This window comes from Juglans microcarpa x Juglans regia, chromosome 6D, assembly GCF_004785595.1.
Source record: "Juglans microcarpa x Juglans regia isolate MS1-56 chromosome 6D, Jm3101_v1.0, whole genome shotgun sequence".
Lineage (NCBI taxonomy): Eukaryota > Viridiplantae > Streptophyta > Magnoliopsida > Fagales > Juglandaceae > Juglans > Juglans microcarpa x Juglans regia.
This window is the reverse complement of record NC_054604.1, coordinates 36,968,115-36,988,235: the sequence shown is the minus strand read 5'-3', so window position 1 is coordinate 36,988,235 and position 20,121 is coordinate 36,968,115. Positions and strand designations below refer to the sequence as shown.

General features: G+C 36.9%; 2 protein-coding genes and 1 pseudogene across 2 annotated transcripts; 2 read left to right on the top strand and 1 right to left on the bottom strand.

Moving 5' to 3' along the window:
* Positions 1 to 3,894: 3,894 nt before the first annotated feature.
* LOC121235971 (glucan endo-1,3-beta-glucosidase 13-like) lies at positions 3,895 to 6,432 on the bottom strand. Its single transcript, XM_041132434.1, has 3 exons — positions 6,215 to 6,432; positions 4,783 to 6,099; positions 3,895 to 4,201 (listed from the first exon to the last, which is right to left on the bottom strand). Exons 1-3 carry the CDS (start codon positions 6,270 to 6,272, stop codon positions 4,167 to 4,169), a joined length of 1,410 nt encoding a protein of 469 aa, XP_040988368.1. The 5' UTR covers positions 6,273 to 6,432; the 3' UTR covers positions 3,895 to 4,166.
* Positions 6,433 to 12,165: 5,733 nt separating this feature from the next.
* LOC121235914 (small ubiquitin-related modifier 1) lies at positions 12,166 to 14,190 on the top strand. The gene is made up of 3 exons (XM_041132350.1): positions 12,166 to 12,462; positions 13,707 to 13,856; positions 13,963 to 14,190. The coding sequence occupies exons 1-3, from the start codon at positions 12,382 to 12,384 to the stop codon at positions 14,026 to 14,028; spliced, it is 297 nt and encodes a 98-aa protein (XP_040988284.1). The 5' UTR covers positions 12,166 to 12,381; the 3' UTR covers positions 14,029 to 14,190.
* Positions 14,191 to 16,561: 2,371 nt separating this feature from the next.
* On the top strand, positions 16,562 to 19,025 carry LOC121234036 (annotated as a pseudogene).
* Positions 19,026 to 20,121: the final 1,096 nt, after the last annotated feature.

Below are 20,121 nucleotides of genomic sequence, written 5' to 3'. Positions count from 1 at the left end.
CAATTACATGCATGTGATTGCTTGGAAAGTTTTTTGGGAACTCGACACCATATAAGTTGAGATTGCAGGCAAAGAATTGAATATGCTCTCCATATATTCTCCTTCCACAAATTTTCTTATAATAAATGGGAAGTGTCCGGTCATTTGAGCCTGCTAATAAGGACACCAAAATTATAAATAACAAGTTCATGACACAAGCTCTCTCTCTCTCTCTTCTTTTTTCGAGGTCCTACCTTTTGATTTTATTGGCAGAATTTGAATAAAATATCCGGCAAAACCATATGATCTGGTGAGTATGATTCTTTCTTTAGGATTGAACCATTCCAGAAGAAAATAAATTTGGAGACCCTCCTCCTAATCATGAGATATAAATATGTCGTTTAAGGGATTGAGACCCAAGATGATTAGGTTTTACATGAAGAAATTTATGGGTCTAACTCATCTCATAAAATCGATTCTCCAAGAGAAGATTATTTATTTCTTATAAACATACCCATGACCTTGTCTACAAGTAATGTGAGATTATTCTTTAACACTCTCATTCACGTACAGATTAATATTTTTTTCTGATCCTTGTCACGGAGTAAGTAATATAGACCTCTATTTGTCCTGTGGCAAGCTCTGATATTATGAAAAAATTTATGAGCCTAACTCATCTCATAAAATCGATTCTCTAAAAAAGAATTGTTCATTCATTATAAACATATTCAAAACTTTACTTACAGATAATATGAGATTATTCTTAAATATTGCCTTCAATAAAAGGAGTAAGAAAGAGAATAGAAACTACATCATAGTAGTACACATGCATGGGGTAATTTGATTGCCGTGTTTCGAAAGAATTAGATAGATCATGGATGAAGACATAAAGTAAAGTAACAAAATATCCCATATTTTTATACGAAATTATTTGTTTTTTAAAAAAATAAAAATAAAAATGAAGAAAGTGGATAGAGCCTGGAATCATAATTATTGCAATTATAAATGCACCAGCTATATTGGATGAGTGTATTAGGTATGCATGAACCGGATTTTAGGTCAGTCTCCCAACAACCACCAATTTTGAGGTCATCCACGTCTATCGACTCATGCAAATTCCAAACCCTGGCATCTAATGATTTCAGTCTATACCCTATCAACGAAAAAGAAAAATCACCCCACATCGATAATTTTAGTAATGAGAAAAGGATTACCAAAACAGCATCAATAACTCTTTAATTCGTTTAAAATTATAGCAAAAATAAAAACAGTAATTACCGTTTGATTATATAATTTAGATGAGATGAAATATATATCTTATTAAAAATTAAATAAAATATTATTATAATATTATTTTTATTTTAAGATTTAAAATAAGTAAATTATTTAGTATATTTTAAAAGTTTAATAAATAGTTGAATTATTTATTATATTTTATTATAATACTTTTTTTGAATTTTTTTTTTCTTCCAAATAATTTAGGCCGCCTAAATTTCGCATATGAACACATCAATACCAATATTAATCTCTCATTTAAGAAGAAAAGGAAAACTTCGCTGGATCCCTGATTCGTTGCCAACGATAAGCCGACTATATTAATTAACGACAATAATAAACCATCTAAATATCCATGACCAAATAAATGAATCGAGAAAATTAAAAAAGAAAAGTATGGAAATGTCATGAAACCCAAACTTCATTACCCCTAGAAGTAATCTAAGATCACCACGTTGTAAGTGGGCCCCCGTGCTCTGACCCACAGGCCAGAGTCCATTCAAAGACATTAGAGAGACCCCTTCACAGAGACACTCACCCAACACACACCCGCTTCCTCCTCAACCCAACCGAAGATTTCAAAGACGTGGGTGCGTGGGACCCTCCTCATTCTCCACTCCCATTAGGGCACGTCAGCAACTTGGCAAACCCACAGTCACAAGCTTGGTGGCGGTATATCTTTTTACCGGATGGTGGATTGGACAAATCACAGGATGAGGGGATGGTGGATGGATGGGCCGGTCTCTTTGTCCCAAGCTCGTGACTCGAGGCTGCGGTGCCTTTTAGACGGCATCAAATAATAGATGACCGACACGTACTCCGCTTTTTTTTTTTTTTTCCCCCGATAAAAATACTGATCCTTGACTAATTTAGGGAGGGGTGTGTTTGTCGTTTATGTTTATTTAATTTTAACAGATTTTAATAAAGTTGGGTGTGCGTTGGTAGCGTGGAAAGAAACGACGGTCGCGTTAACAAATGGTGTAGGAGAGGATTGGAATGAATGAGCGGGGAGGGTGCCCTTGTTGCGGGCCCACATTCATGAAGATCTGGCTGGGATCGTCTCGCCTGATGGCGTGGTCAGAATAAGGCTTCTCTCCTCCTGACCAGTAAAGCCACGCCATGTCAGAGTCGAAACAGAAGCTGTTGCCAGCTCTGTGTCTTTCTATGTAGAAGTAGCACACCACCACCGGACGTACCACCCTTCGTTCGTTGCGAAACAAGCACGCTATCTTCGGGACCGGGAAAGAGAAGGAAAGCTTAAGCAGATGGCTTGGCTTTGATCGAATATTCGATAACGTGTTTACGCAACATGATACGCGTCTGCGGCATCTCTTTCTCTCGTAAACACGCCATGATAATTGGGCGGGGAGGGGGATCGTAGCAAGGTAAAAGATTGCATGCCACAGTCACATGCATCCAAGGCTACATTACTGCCCAAATAATATTTAGAGAGTATTATCGAATCAAAGAGATGCCCCAAATGGAGTATTGCGCTCATAAAATTCCAAATCTTTGTAATAGGTGCTGGTGGGGGCATCGCTTGGTAGTGGGTAGTGGGCCGTATGGTGTTATTTGCGATAATACTTTTTCAGGGCACAATGAATCAGATATCTTTTTGGGCCCCCATCGAAGAACCAACTCAATCTAAATAAGTTATGGATTCCGTTCGGGAAAATATAATTTGACTAATAATAACAATATGATATAATTTGAAATCCTTTTATGAGAAGAGAAATTTCGAAAATTGAAGCGTTTATAAATTGCTCAGTATATATATATATATACCCACCGACTCTACTATTTCAAAGATCACTTTAATTAACAAAGTATTAAAAATTAAGAACGATACAAAACAAGACATAATATTTATGACATAAAACCCACCCAACCCAATTCTCATCATACACGTGAGTTTGTTTCACGAGCAATGCTACACAACCTCTCAATCTTCACACACCACATTTTTATTTAATTTTAATACTTTTTTATTTTATTTTTTTAAAACTAATTCAATTTTTCTACTCATTATTCATATATTAAATATTTGATAAAAGAAAAAAAAATAAAAACTAAAAAAAAATGTGGTGTGTAAAAATTACGTAAATAGTAAGAGATTGTATAGATTTATTGTTGTTCACAGCCTGACTGATTGTTTGTTTATTTTTTATTTTTTATTTTTTCATGCTTCAGTTATCACGCTTTGTCTTATTGGTTGAGAGTTTTGGGGCCGAGGACATGAAATGGAAACCATCGAAACCTCGAAACTGTTTTATCGCCCTATTTTGTGGACTGGGCTTTCGGTTAGAAAGTAAGCCCAGGCTAGTTTGTGGGCCACATCTATATTGTTTTAACCCTTTTTCCAGGGCCTACGAGCTCATAGAGTCTCTTGTGGTTTTCCTAGAGCCCGAAAAACTTTTCATCAAGAATTAAAAGGAAAGACTGGGTTTCATTAAAATTTTTGGAAACGCCGTGGTATTTTGAGGGCTGATTTGAGAAAAATTAAACTAATCTTCATTATTCAAGCAATTAGTGGGGTATTGCGTCTGAAAAAAAAACAGGAAGGAAAAGGCCGGACGTGCCCGACAAGGCAAGAAGGAAAAAGAATATAAAGGATTTGGTAATCAACTTGAAGACAAAAAATAAAAATAAAAAATCATTTTCCTCCACCTCATAATCTTACCTATTAGCATCAAGAAAAACAAACAACCTTATAATTTAGAGGTACGTGGTACGTACGTAATCCACCAAAAAACAAATAATTATATATAAACTATGAACAAAATAGTCACTACTACACCGACTATACATAATATAAACATACATTATTTTAAGGGGAAAAAAAGGTCTCGAAGTCTCTGAGCTCGACAAATGCAAAGCTATAATATTCATCAAGAGTCTTGATTCGTTTCGTGTCAATACCCTGTAGGGAAGTTGCAAGTCCCAAACCCTGCAACAAGAACACCAACATAATTGGATAAATGACCAACGCAAGTTGCTGCCCCCAAAATAAAAATAAAAAACGAGAGGATAAGCGTTTTCTACAGGTAAGAAAGATTTTATTTTTTTAATAAACTAAAAATGTTATTTAAAACTTCTGGCGAATATTTTATGTTATGAAAACGATTAAGCTAAGAAAAAAAAAAAAAGAACTACTCTATTTCATTATATAGAAGTTTTAAAATGTTAAACCATTATTTTTAACCCAAAGAGTTATTCTATTTGCAAGTCGGTAGGTAAAGCACGTAACTTACATGATAAGATTTGATATATAAAATTAAAATTTAAAATTTTCTTTTCTAAATTAAATTGTTTTATTATCCACACTTGAATTTTTCTAAATAAAATATTATATGATTTTTTTTTGAAGGAAAAATATTATATGATTTTTGAAATGTTAGGATCTGATGTAAGATGTTTAAAAATTTGAACATAGATGTTAAGATAACATGATTTAAATATATTTGGACGGCGACAAATACATAGTTACTAATTTGAAACATTAAAGTAAGAATAATTTAGAGTACTTACTAGGAGGTTGAGTGACCACATAAGCCGCACCACCGAAGTGACAAGAACCTGCCCTACGAGCGTTCTTCTGATAGAAACTATTGAAGGCATACGAGGCGTGGGCCACTAGAGTGTTTGGACTATAACACGTGGCATCCGACTGAATAGGACGGCAATCAGCCCCTCCCTCACCGCAAGCGTAATCCAGCGCAGCCTGCAGCTTCTCCTTTCCGACATTTTTGTTTGCAACACACCACGTCTGACCCGAACCCACAGGCGTCTTCTTCAAATCGCTGGTGACCGGAACCTGAGGGCTATTGCTCCCGTTGACCGGCGTTGACTGGGTACTTCCAAGGTCCACTTTTGTGAGCGGTATATCGTATACCTTCTGCTCGCTGGGGTAGAATAGCCCATAGTTCCTCTCTGAAGTGGGACCCGATTTTTGATTCTCATTGAACAAAGCAAACAAGAAAACATTGAGTGGGTCCTGAGGTCTTAGCGGGGTCCCAGCACCGGTGAGTACTCTGCGTACCAAATTGCCATTGTAATCTGCCGCATTGGCTTGGCTCGCACCAATCTCGTTCGTATCCCCCATTGATGGCCAGCCAGTCTCTGTAACCACTATCTTCATGTCATCGTGTTTGACGGCGGACAGGGCAGCGAAAACGGCATCGAGTTGGGCCTCGAACAAGCTGAAGTAACGTAACCCGTTACCAGAATCCACCACACCCGGATTTTGCTTGAACAAAGTGTAGTCTAACGATATCTCGTCCGAGTTCGCAGTGTAAGCGAAAAAGGGGTACACGTTAACCATGAAGTACGAGCCGGTTTGACGCAGAAGATCAAGCATGGGCTTGATGACGGATTCAACTAGCTCGGGCTTGAAAGACCCAGCCGAAGATGGATATGAAGTTTGGAGGGCGGTGAGAGCTACAGGGGATGAGACCTTGATAGCAGAATCAAGGTTGTACTTGGCAAGAGAGGCATGGATGTTTTTCATGGCGGGTACAAGGAACTTGGTGGTGTTATTTGGGTCAACGAATACCTCGTTTCCCACGGCAATGGCTTCGATTTTTGTTGCGGGATAGTACTGAGAGATGTTGGCTTTGACCCAATTATCGGCGAAAGACTGGTCTGCTGCGGTGGAGGAGAGGAGCTCGTTGGGGAGTGCGACGGTGACGCTTATACCGGAGTTAGCAAGCGCGGTGAGCACTTCCGAGTCGGTGTCGTAGAGCTTGACCCGGGTGAGTCCCTGTGATTTCATAAGTTGCACCACTTTTGGTGGTGTGGGCAGGTCGTTGGCAATTCGCCCATAGTTTATTGCTATTGAACCTCCCTCTGTAATTAAAAAAAAAAAAAAAAAAAAAAAAAACAGACATATTCAAACAAGAACTAACGTGAGTTAATCGAACAAACATGCACAATTCAGTTGAAAAGAGGAAAAATGAAAGACCTGCAAAGACTGAAGCTGAGAGAAGCAAGAGGAAGTACGAGACTCTGAGAGTTGCCATGCTCTGATTCTTTCTGTGGGAAGCAGAAGCAGAAGCAGAGCAGGAGAGAGTGAGAGAGATTTGGTTGAGGGCGAAGAAGTTATGGCTTTATAGAGCAAGTTTATTTCGGATCGGAGAGTGGGGCTTAGTGGGAAAAGGAGGAGAAGTAGTGGGGTCCGTGCGGGGGATCTGGATTCTGGAAATAGCAAAAAGTCTAATTTAGCACTCCATGTTCGCCCAACGGGCGGATCCCATGAAGCCTATACCCCCACGCACCTACTTGACCGTTATATCACTGTTTTTCTTGGTATTAGATATTGAAGGATGGATTAATTACTATGGTCCGTCATTCTGAGCCGTACACGTGTCCACTCTGATAAAGATCTGGCAACTTGAGCTGGGGGTTTGATCAACAGTTGGTGGCCTAATATATCACAAGCCGCGGGGATCGTCTTATCAGGGACAGGAAGGACTTTGTGGTCGGTGAAAGTATAGATAATTGACGGTGACAATTCCTAGGTACATTGTTGAGAGTTTTGTCTTTTACCTTGTAATCATGTTTCGGGAGGAAGTAAGAATGGTGCAATGTTTTTACCTAAAATTCGAACGTTAGATTGCCAGCTATATATGCTGGATCATTACAGATTTATATAACTTTATGGAGTGTATAATTTCATGCAACAAAATTTAAGAAAACAGTTTTAGTTTTACTTACATTTAATAAAAATATCATTGGATATGTACAGGGATGAAATACACTCTGGTAAATTAGTATTAGATCTCGTTCGTTCATTTTTAAAAGACATGTCCAGTAACTTTTTTATTGGAGGGTAGTTCAACTTTTCGAGTTGCTAGATTTTTTATTTGTAAGTGTTATCAGCCACAATCTATTGTGTACAGTCAATTGGTATTTTGTTACGGTGAAAGGCCACTTAATAGTTTTGACACCCAAAAGCTCAGTTAATTAGAATAAATCATTTTTAATCGATTTCAATCTCTTTCATACTCAGTAAGCACATATATACATATATATATATGTATGTATGTATGCTATTTCTTGCAATAAGCCAATTAATTAAAACATGTCAACAACCCATGTTTCTTAGATCTCATTAAGAACTTGCATCACTGCCCATTATCCCAATTGGATTTGTATGCATATGAACACAAACAAGCCGCATGACTTCGATCGCCAGCTTGCCAATTGAGACCGAGAGCGGCTAGGGATTGAGACACGGGACCAATGGGCAATGGAGTCACCATTTTCAACGGCTGGTTTGAGAAGACGTAATAAAAAAAAAGGATAGAAAACAAATTGATAATAAGATAACGTGGAGGAAACAAATTAGTAATAAGATAAGTTAGAGCTTTTGCTTGTATTAGATCTCATAGGCAGGCATTATAGACAGATATTGCGTCGTCTTTCTCATTTTTATCTTCAGGGAATATCTTGGCTGGCTATCGATAGAACAGTAGATGCATGTCATCTGCTTCAAAAATAATTGAGCACCAGTACTCCCAAAAGATGACATAAATTAATCAGTTATTCACACGATAGATATTTTATAGTATTCACTAATCAATATTGAATACTGTGCTAATTTACCAAAGCGATCACCATCTTAGTATGTATAAATAATACATGAGTATTACTGACGATCGAAGACAATAGGATCAACAAAATATATATATAAGGGAAAAAGAAACTGATCTATGCCCCTTGATGCATGCAGTACGTGAAGTCCATTCCTGATTGATTACTTTGTTCTAATATATATAAGCAGGATGCATGAAATCCATTAATTAATTTGGAAGGTGCATGCGGGTTTCAGATACTCGCACGCAATCTAGAGTATATAGGAAGTTCCGAACTCGCGAGCCAAACTTGAGTTAAAACAAAAGAAACAAACTAAGGGGATGTTCAACATACAAATGTTGCATGCATGGATTGGATTCCCGATGAGACCGGAAGATAACTTGTTTTGTGAAGGGCGTCCCACGGTACGGATAAGCATTCATGTGTTCTTAATTATCCGCCATAGACGACTTTAAAATGGTCTTATACTAATTTGTTATATATTGGCCAGGTAGTCGATACCGCGTAGTGCGAGTGGCAGTAGTACTAAAGAGCCATGCAGGTCGGCTTTGGGACGCTTAATTATGAACAATGAAGATCTCAGCGACATTGAGTAGGTACGTTGGTCGGCCGATTTATGTTCACAAAAATCGCAGTTGAAAAGTGGTAGCTAGGGGGGTTGGTTTTGTTGGTGCAAGAACTTAATGAGCTTGCCGCTTACCTTCCCCGCTAAGAAAGGACGCGGATATGTTTGTGATGCGTTAATGGAGTTCCCGGGTTGACTGGCTATTTTGTTTTCATTCGATTTGTGGAGGGAATAAAAATAGCAGTCCGAGATATACCTAGGTGTGGGCAAAAACTCCGAAATTCCAACTAATTTCGACAAGGCTCCGACGGAGTTGAAGTTTTCGGGAATCGGAGTCGGAGTCCGACTCCCCTAGTCGAAGTCAGAGTTAGAGTCCAAAGCCCATGTTGGCTCCGTACTTTGACTCCACATGGACTCCGTACTCTGACTCTGAACTCCGACATAATTTTATTTAAAAAAATCATATATTCAAAAAGACGTCATTTTGCTCAGAATGAGTCCAAATGTAGGACCCCTTACTGAAGTAACTCAAGCGGAACGTCGTCATTTCGTTTTGGACCCCATTCTTCCCCCCTCACTTTCGCACAATACCCACCTCCCTTTGTCTCCCTTCTCTCCATAGTCCATGCTGTGCTTCACCTCCCCTACCTTATGCCTTCACCTGAGATCGTCGAGAGCTACCTTTCGGAGTTCATCAACTGTTGTATTTGTAAGCCACTCACTCACTCACTCAGTTTTTTTTTGTAAAATTTTAGTGTTCTAAAATCAAATAATTGTCACATTGTGATTTGAAATTTGTGAAATATTTATGATTTGTTGTTCATTTCAATGATTTTTATTTTTAGTCTGTTAAATTTAAGAATTGGGGGATTTACATTTTGGGAAAATTGGGTTTTGGAATCTTGACAACATTTGCTCGAACGTCACACAAATTGTTCACTCGAGCATTCGCTCGAGTGTGGCTCGAGCGGACATTCAGTTTTTTTGTGTTTTATTTATTTTTAAAACCACGAACATGACTAAACACATATGTTTTCGCTTTACAATGTGTTTCTAATTTAGAGATACTTTTCATAACATGAAATGATGGCTAATTGTTAATTATATCAAATTACTTGCATAGCAAATTATGGCTGCTACATCATCTCGTCGCGATTCTCCACAAGAGGATGACACACAACCGTTGGCATCACCAATAGGTACTTCAGGCCGTGGACCCCCATCTAGAGCAACTACCTCCTGTACAAGTAGTTGAGTCTCAATAGGTCTAGAAGATATTGATATGCTTAATGAGGAGGATGAGTTGATGAATGCTGAGGCCGATCGACGAGCACGACCCATTTTATTGGTGAGAAACTCAATACAATAATTACTATCATGCAAAACTCGCCATAGTTAGATGTGGAGGTGAGTTCATAATGTGTCCTATTTTATGTCATATATCACTTGGTTGTTGGTTTAGAAGTCTATAGTTAAATATAGGGGTGTAATCCAGTTGGTCTGGACCAGAGAGACCGACCAGTTCGGTCCGGTCCAATAAATAGGGAAATTTCGGTCTTCAGTCTGGTCCCGGGGTGGAGATTTCTCGGACCGGACCGACCGAATAAAAAAAATATTATATATATATTATTTATATAATAATTGTACAATTAACAATCTAAAATTTTAAATATATTATTAATACTTGTTAATATTCTATAAATTTAACAATATTTTTTATATATCTTCATCTAACCTATCACTATTAACAAAATAAAATTTTAAATATGTTATTAACACTTGTTAATATTCTATGATTTAACTAATATATAATATCAATTAGTTAATTATATAGTAATTATATAAATTAATAATGTAATTTTTATCTAATTTATTATCATTGACCATATAAAATATTTTTTATTGAGTTTGTTACATAATCCACATTAATAAATTACTTAATTTAATTTAGTATTTTCAATAAATTTTTTTTATTAATTGATTTAAAAAAATAAAAAAAGAAAAAAAAAATTAGGCTGGACCGGACCGACCGGATTACACCCCTAGTTAAATAACTAAAGAAAACATAGTGCCTTTGATTAATAAAACTTCATGCAGGAAAATTGGAAATCACTATTGAGTCATCGACTCAAATGCATGGATTGTCTCGACTAATACATGTGACATTATTTATAGTTTGGTGCTGTAGATTTAAATTTATTGTGAATTTGTAGCTTTAAATTTAAATTTATCGTTTGCACATATTAAATTATCTATTGTATTGTACATGATTTAGTCATTGTATTTAAATTTTAGTTTTTAATTTTTTTTTACAATATTTTAGATTTTTTAATTAATTTTTTTACATTATTTTGTTTTTTTATAATATCTTATAACATTATTTTACATTAAATATTCCAATCGGAACTCCGAGATCCAATTAGAGTCGGAGTCAGAGCACATTTTGACCTCTGACCCTAGTCATAGTCAGAAGTCGGAGGTGGGCATTTCGTCTCCATCGGAGTCAAAGCCCACCCCTAGATTTGCCAAGGCCAACTCATGAAAGGGCTGTCATTAGAAGGCAAGTGGGAAAATAAAGGAACGAGACAAGACAAAAAGAAAAAACAGGGTGTTAGAGAAAAACAGAGAACTGGCGAGAAAAAAGAGAAAGCTGAGGAAGAAAAGTCAAACACATAAGGGATGAGGAGACATAATGCTATCGTTCCTTGCCACTCCCAAAGGCCTCAAATAAAAGGAGATTTGATCGGATAAAAAAATGAGGATCATCTTTAACCTCAGGATGAGAACTCCAAAGATTATCTTCTCTAGGCAAAGTGGTCTCTGACCTCTATTGTATAGAGAAAAACGAGAGACCATACTCCTATTATAGTGGATTTGCCCTCCAAAACGATCTATGGACGTAAGTTTTATGTCGAATCATATAAATCTGTGTCACAATCTCTATTTACACTTACATTATTATTTTTCTATTTATTATTATGAATGTATGTATGGTGAACCTGAACTAGTTCTAGGAGCCAAAGAAAGCCCTTTAATTGCCCCCCGCATAGGAAGGCTTCAAACTGGTTCCGTATCGACACCCCAAACGGTCATATGGGACTTCAGATGGCATCGATCGAGGCCCAAGTCACCACTATGGGTCGGGAATGACTATTTATTCTATTCTGGCCAGTTGTGCAATTTTTTACATTAACAACTTGTATGTCATGCAATTTGCTGTTTTATTTTGTTATTTCAAGTTGTAACTAATGACGCAACTCTAGCTTGAAAACGATGGAAAACAGTCAAAACCCGCAAAATTGTTATGGAATAGTTATATTTTTTACCCTTGACTCATCAAAAGTTTCACTATTCATATCGCCAACTAGCAAATATGATACAATGTAATCTTAAATTATTACAATTTGCATTCTTTTCGGTAAGTATTGCTTAAAGATGTCGATGTCAAATTTAAAATCCTAGCATGTCAAATTTTAGGTTGCAAAGTATATTTTCTTCTAAGGCCATCCTCATGTGGCAACGTGTTGTATTTTCTACTGCTTATTCGATAAAGTATTTCTCTTTTTTGTCGTTGAAACGTCCGATTGAATTCCCAGATGCAAAAAGGAAGTTAGATCCAATATGAACTTGAATAATTGATTTGGGCCAGCCCATTCAGTTTTTTGGTACGAAAACTAATGCGTCCAATTAAATCGACTTTTTTTCCAAAGAAAGCAGCATAAGCGACGTCGTCACAAGAAGTTGTGCGAGTCGTCCGATTAATCTCCACCAAACTATATTGAGCCGTCGATTTCCTCCCCACAGACACAACACACACAGTTACATTCTCCCTTCGCTTTAGAAAACTGGAAGTAAAGGTCGGCGGCGAGCGAGAGAGAGAGAGCGAGAAGCCATTGGAGTTGGTGGTGGTCGACTCTCTCAAGTCAACTCAGTTATCAGAGCGAGAAATCGGAAATTGAAACCGAAAAATGTCGGGCGTAACAAATCAGGAGGAGGACAAGAAACCCACCGATCAGTCGGCCCACATCAACCTCAAAGTCAAGGGCCAGGTCTCTGTCTCCTCCATTCTATTCTCCGATTACATCTCTCCCTTTTCCCTTCTTTATATTTGTTTTTATAAATGTCATCACCTTCTTTTATTTTTATTTATTTTTGGGTTTTTGGGGGGGCGTTAGATCTGCATGTATGATGTATCGTCTTGTTTGCATTTGTTTTCAATAGATTTATAATTTGCAAAGAGAAAAGGATAAATCTTTTCGGGTTATAATTTGTTTTTAAAAAACTATTTTGGTAGATATTAAAAAAAGGGGGCGAATTTGTTCTTAACTAAACATAGGTTATTAGAGCCCTGTTTTGGCTTTTGGTATGTCTTATATGTATATATTTGCATCTTAAACAACTGCTTGAGACACACAATACTCCCCCTTGAATATTAATGAAGAAGATGAGTTTATCAAATGACAATCTTGCCTCCTGCTCCTATATTCTTGCAAGATATATATATTTTTTATCTGTGTTAATCATTTATTTAAAAGAATTCAAATACATTATGCTTGTTATTGTTTGATTTGGTATCTTTTTTGTGTTGGCAGTATCATAGTAATTGTAGATTGAAGGGATCTATTTTCCTCCTTTTTTATTTGAATATCATAAGATCTTTATCGTACTTTCAACTGACGTAAAAAGTCAGTGTTAAATTCTGCAATAGTAATACTGGGATTCGTATCACATAAGCTTGCACCTGCATTTTGACAGCTCTTGAATGTTCTTGGTTTAAGCACCAGAACACATTTTTATTCGATGTGCGAGGCAATGTCTATTTAGGCCTCATTTGTTTGGAGGAAACTTCTCAACTCATTTAATCATTATAATTTTTCCAAATTTTCATACAAAATAAAATAAATAATTCAACTTTTTCAAATCTCAAAATAAAAATAATATTAAAAAAATATATTCTAACAATATTTTATTCAACTTTCAATTTTTATCTCAATTCATCTCATCTTGCGAAAACAAACGAGACCTTAATCTTTTCTATTTTACCCTGGAAGTCACTTAATTATCTTTTTAGTGTTAATTTTTAATGAATGAACAGGGCAAGGTTTTTGGAAAACTATAGATGGTTAAAAAATCAGTGTGCTTTAGAAAGAGTTGTACTCTATTATCTCCAGAATGCAAATCACTGTTTAATTCTCCACTGTCCATATAATGATGCACCCATGGTATAGTGGTAAAGCATAGATCTGCATATAGGTCGAGTTCTATATGCTAATTTTGATCATGTTTTTATTAGGATGGAAATGAGGTATTTTTCAGGATCAAGAGGAGCACTCAACTGAAGAAGCTTATGAATGCGTATTGTGATCGCCAGTCGGTGGAGCTGAACTCAATTGCATTCTTATTTGATGGCCGCCGTCTCCGAGCAGAGCAGACACCAGATGAGGTCTCTCTCTCTCATTGCGTGTATTGCATGTTTATGTGCCTGCACAACTGTCTGCATGCCATTGTTTGAGCCCCTAGTTTCAAACTTTTCATGTTTGTTTGTGCAGCTGGAAATGGAGGATGGAGACGAGATAGATGCCATGCTGCACCAAACAGGAGGTGCTGTTGCCTAGTTTGTCAGGTCGTTTCTCTGGCAGCAGAGAAATATAAATAGATTAGCATATCTAGAAGACAGTGTTGGGTACTGTAATCATCAATTATCTCCTGAACAACAGGCCTTTTCTGAATTATGATGTGGGATATGCCTTGTTAATTTCATGGTGTTTTTTTGGTTATTTCCTCGTGCATCATGTGCTTGTCTGACGAAGATTGAATTGTAAACTATCGATGTGGTTCCACGCGCAGCATTATCGACATTGAAATCCAATAGAGGTAGAACCTTTCCGAACATATTTATTCAATCAAGGACGCCATTTATTTCCTTTCAAGAGATGAGGAAATCAGAGGCTGGAGTCTTGGAGATACGTTATGGTATGAAATTTCTTTTTGCATATTTCCATGTACATACGTCTGTCAACTCTCTATCTCCTTGTTTCAGTAATTAAGTACGTCCTTGCTAATGGGGCCCCAATAGATTATTTACAAGCTGAGCTAAATATCCTGAACAAGATGGGATTGGGATCGAACGTTTGGGAAAGGCAGTCTACTTTTTTCTTTTCTTGATCGAACGTAGCCGTTTCATTACCTATCAAAGACAGTTGCTTACAGGATTCCAATATTAATATCCTTACACTTCATTTACTATTACTTTACTATTACATAACTATTTTTCTTTCTTTTTGTTATTTGAATTTGGATTAGAAATCTTAAAACATGATCTTCTTGCATAATCTAAAAGAAAATAAATTTAATCATGTAATTTAATTAAAAATAAATTTAATTTTATAAAAATTGACTCAAAGAGTAAAAGAATGTCAATTTTTATAAAATTAGGTTCATTTTTAATTAAATTACATGATAACGTTGGTTGATTAAAATTATTTTCTTCTAGATTATACAAAAAGAAAAAGTCTTTTTGCAAGTGATTTTGCGCAACAAATCATGCACCAATGTTAAATGTAAAGCATTTGTTTAATGAAATAATGTGAATTGAAAACGAAAAATAATTTTTGTAAAACAGGTGACTTTATTCTTCTCTCAATAAATATTTTCTTTTATTTTTATTTTTTGTAATTAAAAAAATTATGTAAATATTGATACGCAGTTTGGTGCGCCAAATTACTTCTAACTAGCTGGATAATAAAGTAGTAGGAAATGAATTGTAAGGTTATTATTACCCTTTTCATATACAGGTCGTAGTCTAACAAATGTGAGAAGCGTAATGGATGTCGATTAGCCACATACTACACTACAGCTGCATGGGCGGTGGGTAGAGATGAGCCCCCAGGTCCCGGCCTATGGAGTTTATTGCACACCACCCATGACGAGAGAGAGATATATACTTGGGATGACGACAATAGGAGAAGAGAGACTGGGACGGAGAGTGGAAGAGAGACTGGGACGGCGAGTTGGGAGGAGAGGAAAGGTTTTAATTTAAAACATCAAAACGATGTATTTTTATTAAAAAAAATTGATTATTTTAATATATATAGAGGCGGTCGGGGGTTAACAGCCCGGCCCGGATACGGAGACTCTCACCCACCCTTACATAAAAGAAGATCTCATATATCAATACAATATTTTTCATTTGGAAAGTTTAATTTGCAACTGCATAATTAATAAGAAAATGATGATGCTACAGCTCTCGCTGAATTTTTTAATAATATTATAAATTTTTTTATTTTTTAAAAATATTTAAATTATTAAAAAAATTTATATAAAAAATAATTTTAAAAAAAAAACATATGAAAATATATCTTAGAGCTCCGGCGGGGGCTCTAGCATTATTTAGGAAAATGATGGAAAAAGCCCTTTTTATAGTAGGCTATCTGCATGACTGTTTATTGTACATTAATTGCTAGATTGTTTATTGTACAATAATAGTAAAAAGCCCTTATTATAATAGGCAATTTGCATGATTGTTTATTATACATTAATCGTACATTCTGCTGGGTAAAATAGTGCCACTATCTAGGAATAGTAGGGTTTGCACTACTTTTTCTTATTGGCATTAATGTTGGAAAACAAAATTCCGACTAATTTTGAAAGTGCGAGCATGAACTTGAATAAAAAAATTGAAAATAAAAAAAATAAGTCGAAAAGAAAATATATAATTTCCAGTCCCATGCAAAAGGATAAGAATTACTTCAGACATTGAAGGGCACTGGATTTGTTTACATTTCCAATACTAATGATCCTTCTGCAGTACTCATGTCATATGTAGATAGATTCAAATTCAGCAGCACTTGACCTGCTAATTAAGTTTTTTTTTGAACAAAGTGCTTGACTAATATGCCCGTTTCAAGTCATTAAAAAGGTGTAGTAATTAGACAATCTGTGCTGGAACAACCTTCCATACATATCAAGTTAATTTGTTTGTTTTACACCTTTTTAGATTCTCGTCATTAGCCACAATTATGACTTTAGCTCATCTGACTACCAAGTGTCATAGTAGTACCCACTCACGAGTAAAGTGCCATGAACCTATATATCAACACAGATGGATGGAGGGAGGAAGCGAGGGAAAGAGAGTGAGAGAGAGAGAGAGAGAGAGAGAGAGTAATGCATTGATGGAGGACAACAAGCAAGAAGGCATTTTTAAAAAACGTTCCAGGTTTCTTCATCGTTGTTTTGTTCTGCTCTCAATCTTTTCCCTCTTTCCCTCCTACTGTCAGGCTTTCGACTACGGCGAAGCTCTTTCCAAGAGTCTCCTCTACTTCGAATCCCAACGTTCCGGCAGATTACCGCACAACCAACGAGTCTCTTGGCGCCACCATTCTGGCCTTACTGATGGTCTTGAACAAGGGGTTAAGTCCCTTCCTCCCCCCACCCTGATTGCTAAACTTACATTGTTTTAAACTCTTCTTTATACAGTAATAGTATCTGTTCTCATGACCTTCCTTTTGGTTTGTTCTGTTTTTGTTCTTCGTCAGGTGGACTTGGTGGGAGGGTACTACGATGCCGGTGACAATGTTAAATTTGGTCTGCCAATGGCTTTTACTGTAACGATGCTGTCCTGGAGTGTCCTTGAATATGGGGAACAGATTGCCGGCGCCGGCGAGTATCTACACGCGCTGGAGGCGATCAAGTGGGGGACGGACTATTTCATCAAAGCCCACACTCACCCGAACGTTTTATGGGCCCAGGTAATTCAAACACTTCTTTTCGAATTTGGAACATGTAAATCACGCGCTTGGGTAGAGAATGAGATATTATTCCAGAATTACCGAAAACTTGATTGAATTGTACAACAGTTAGTCAATGGTATCCCTATAGATTTCCGTGCGGACATACTTTTAGTACCGTGATTAGCGCGCGTCTCACTCGCGATTACATGTGGGGTTGCTATTGTTTTTTCTTCTTTTTGTTTGCCATTGTTTCACTAGCCTATTAATTACACAAATGTCTTTTGGTCACGTATTCACCAATGGGTCATTAGCATATGATTATTTCTCAGGTGGGTAACGGCGATACCGACCACTACTGTTGGCAGCGGCCGGAGGACATGACAACTTCACGACAAGCTTACAAGGTCGATGCTAACAATCCCGGATCGGATATTGCAGGCGAGACAGCAGCGGCAATGACAGCAGCTTCAATGGTGTTTAGGAAAGCTAATCCACATTATTCCCACCTACTGATACACCATGCCCAACAGGTAATTAAGGTTGATAATGAGTGTTGCTATATAAGAATACTGTGTAGTGAGTATACTAATTAGTTAATTGGTGTGACCAAATTAAAGCTAGTAGAGGAGGCGTTTAACTAATTCTTGTTCTTTAATTTTTTAAAAATTAGTCAGAGTTATAATAAAATGGCTGTGATTTACATGCAGTTGTTTGAGTTTAGTGATAAGTATAGAGGGAAGTATGATGAAAGTATTAAGGTTTCAAAAGGGTATTATTCGTCTGTGAGTGGGTACATGGATGAGTTGTTGTGGGCAGCTTTGTGGCTATACAAGGCCACGGACAAAGAAGAATATTTGAATTATGTGTTGGAGAAGGCACATTCCTTTGGTGGGATCACTTGGGCCATGACCGAGTTTAGCTGGGATGTCAAGTATGTTGGTGTTCAAATCATTGCTTCAATGGTAAATCTCTCTCTCTCTCTCTCTCTCTCTCTCTCGTAGATGCAAACTTGAAAATGCAAAACTTCCCTATATTTTTCAGTTGCTGATGGAAAAAAAGCACGAGAAACACAAGCACGTACTGGAACAGTACCGCTCAAAGGCCGAGCACTTTCTATGCGCCTGCCTAAACAAGAACAACGTGACTAACGTGCAACGCACCCCAGGGGGCCTACTGTACACCCGCCAATGGAACAACATGCAGTACGTGTCAACTGCTGCATTTCTTCTCACACTCTACTCCGATTATCTCCGAACCTCAAATCAGGAGCTCAGCTGCCATAATGGAGTGTTGGGCCCACAGGAAATCTTCTCCTTCGCCAAATCACAGGTTGATTACATCCTGGGTTCTAATCCAACGGCCCTGAACTACTTAGTTGGGTACGGCTCTAATTACCCGCGCAGAGTGCACCACAGGGGAGCATCCATTGAATCATACAAAAGAAACAAAGGTTTCATCGGATGCACTCAGGGATACGATAATTGGTACGGACGACACGATCCGAACCCTAACACCCTCGTGGGGGCCCTAGTTGGTGGGCCAGATAACAAGGACCGGTTTAAGGATGAAAGGTCAAACTACATACAAACCGAGGCATGCACCTATAATGTTGCCCCGTAGTTGGAGTTTTTGCTAAACTGCATGGACTGAAGGGTACTGATCTCTCCGATAATCCAAATCTACTCACTTCTAGCTAGCTATGGTGGATTTAGAATTTCCTAGGGGCCAGGGAATTTTGGTATCAATTAATTAGTAGGTTTTGGTGGGTGAATTAATTGAGATGTAGTAGCCCCCTGTATAACCCATTTTATCTATACAGAAAGAAATACAACCAAATATGAATAAAATCAATCGGTCAATCAAGTGGACTCGCTTTCATTTTACATGGATCCATAAAAGTTTTGACCTTTTATAATCTTTTATTGAATTTTAAAACTAAAGTCTTAAAATTTGAAACAAAAAATATTTTTTTAAATATAAATAATAAAATAATAAATAATGATTGATAAAAAGAACTAATCTTCGAGATGATAAGGTTGAGAGGGGAAATAAACAGGGGCTGAGTCATATCACGAGTCAAATTGATCAACACCTACCAACACAAAAAGTACTCGCATTTTGCGACACTTGTAATACGAAGAATCCCAAAGGATGGGAAAGAGTAGTGATATTCACGGACATTTTGGGTCATGCTTTACTCCATGAGTCGCTGTAATCGCGGCTCTTTGTTCGTACTAAAAGCCAAATCTGGGGAACAGAAAATCCACTAACTCGTATCCAAAATTACGGTGTCGCCATCGTCATTCAAGACGACAATCAAGCAGGATTACATGCACTTTATTCATATAGATAGATCAAGTTTTCGAGAAACTTGAAATTTATGCTAAACGTTTCCATAGTCGTATCATACATGGCAAGCAGATCTTTAGTTGTACTGTGCTAACACACACATATATATATATATATATATATATATATACATAAAGAATATTATGCATTAAGCCACTGTTTATATTCACACTCTACATTTGAAGTTTTTTTATAAAGTGTGAAAGTATTTTTTTATAAATTATAAGACTGTTTTTTATAGAATATAAAGTGTGAGATGGTAAATCAATTAGATGTGAAGAATTTTATATATACATTTACTGTTTGTTATTCATTGAAATTTTCAAACAAAATTAAACGGCGAATACATATATTATAAAAATGTAGCATATACTCAATTAATGTGTTTTGTCTTTGCTTGGTATGGCATAGGTCGCTCTTGATAGCCCAAAAGGGTTGGTTGGATAGCTCAGACCTATGCTGGACAATATTCAGGCCAAACTTTGAACTGTCAAGAATTTAATGCTTCTAAAGAGTACAGAACAGAGTACATTGCTAGAAAGGTGAAGAAAGCGTGATGCGCAGCAGTCACGGTTAATGAAGTGCTGCGAGGATAATATGAAATAATGATGGGCGCCTCATGAAATAAAA

Excerpts from the sequence above, each read along its gene's own strand:
- LOC121235914 (XM_041132350.1), top strand. The coding sequence starts at position 12,382 with ATGTCGGGCGTAACAAATCAGGAGGAGGACAAGAAACCCACCGATCAG. Across the intron at positions 12,463-13,706 it reads ACCTCAAAGTCAAGGGCCAG|GATGGAAATGAGGTATTTTT; the intron begins GTCTCTGTCTCC and ends TGTTTTTATTAG. Across the intron at positions 13,857-13,962 it reads CAGAGCAGACACCAGATGAG|CTGGAAATGGAGGATGGAGA; the intron begins GTCTCTCTCTCT and ends TTGTTTGTGCAG.
- LOC121235971 (XM_041132434.1), bottom strand. The coding sequence starts at position 6,272 with ATGGCAACTCTCAGAGTCTCGTACTTCCTCTTGCTTCTCTCAGCTTCA. Across the intron at positions 6,100-6,214 it reads CTCAGCTTCAGTCTTTGCAG|AGGGAGGTTCAATAGCAATA; the intron begins GTCTTTCATTTT and ends TTTTAATTACAG. Across the intron at positions 4,202-4,782 it reads TGTGGTCACTCAACCTCCTA|GGTTTGGGACTTGCAACTTC; the intron begins GTAAGTACTCTA and ends TTCTTGTTGCAG.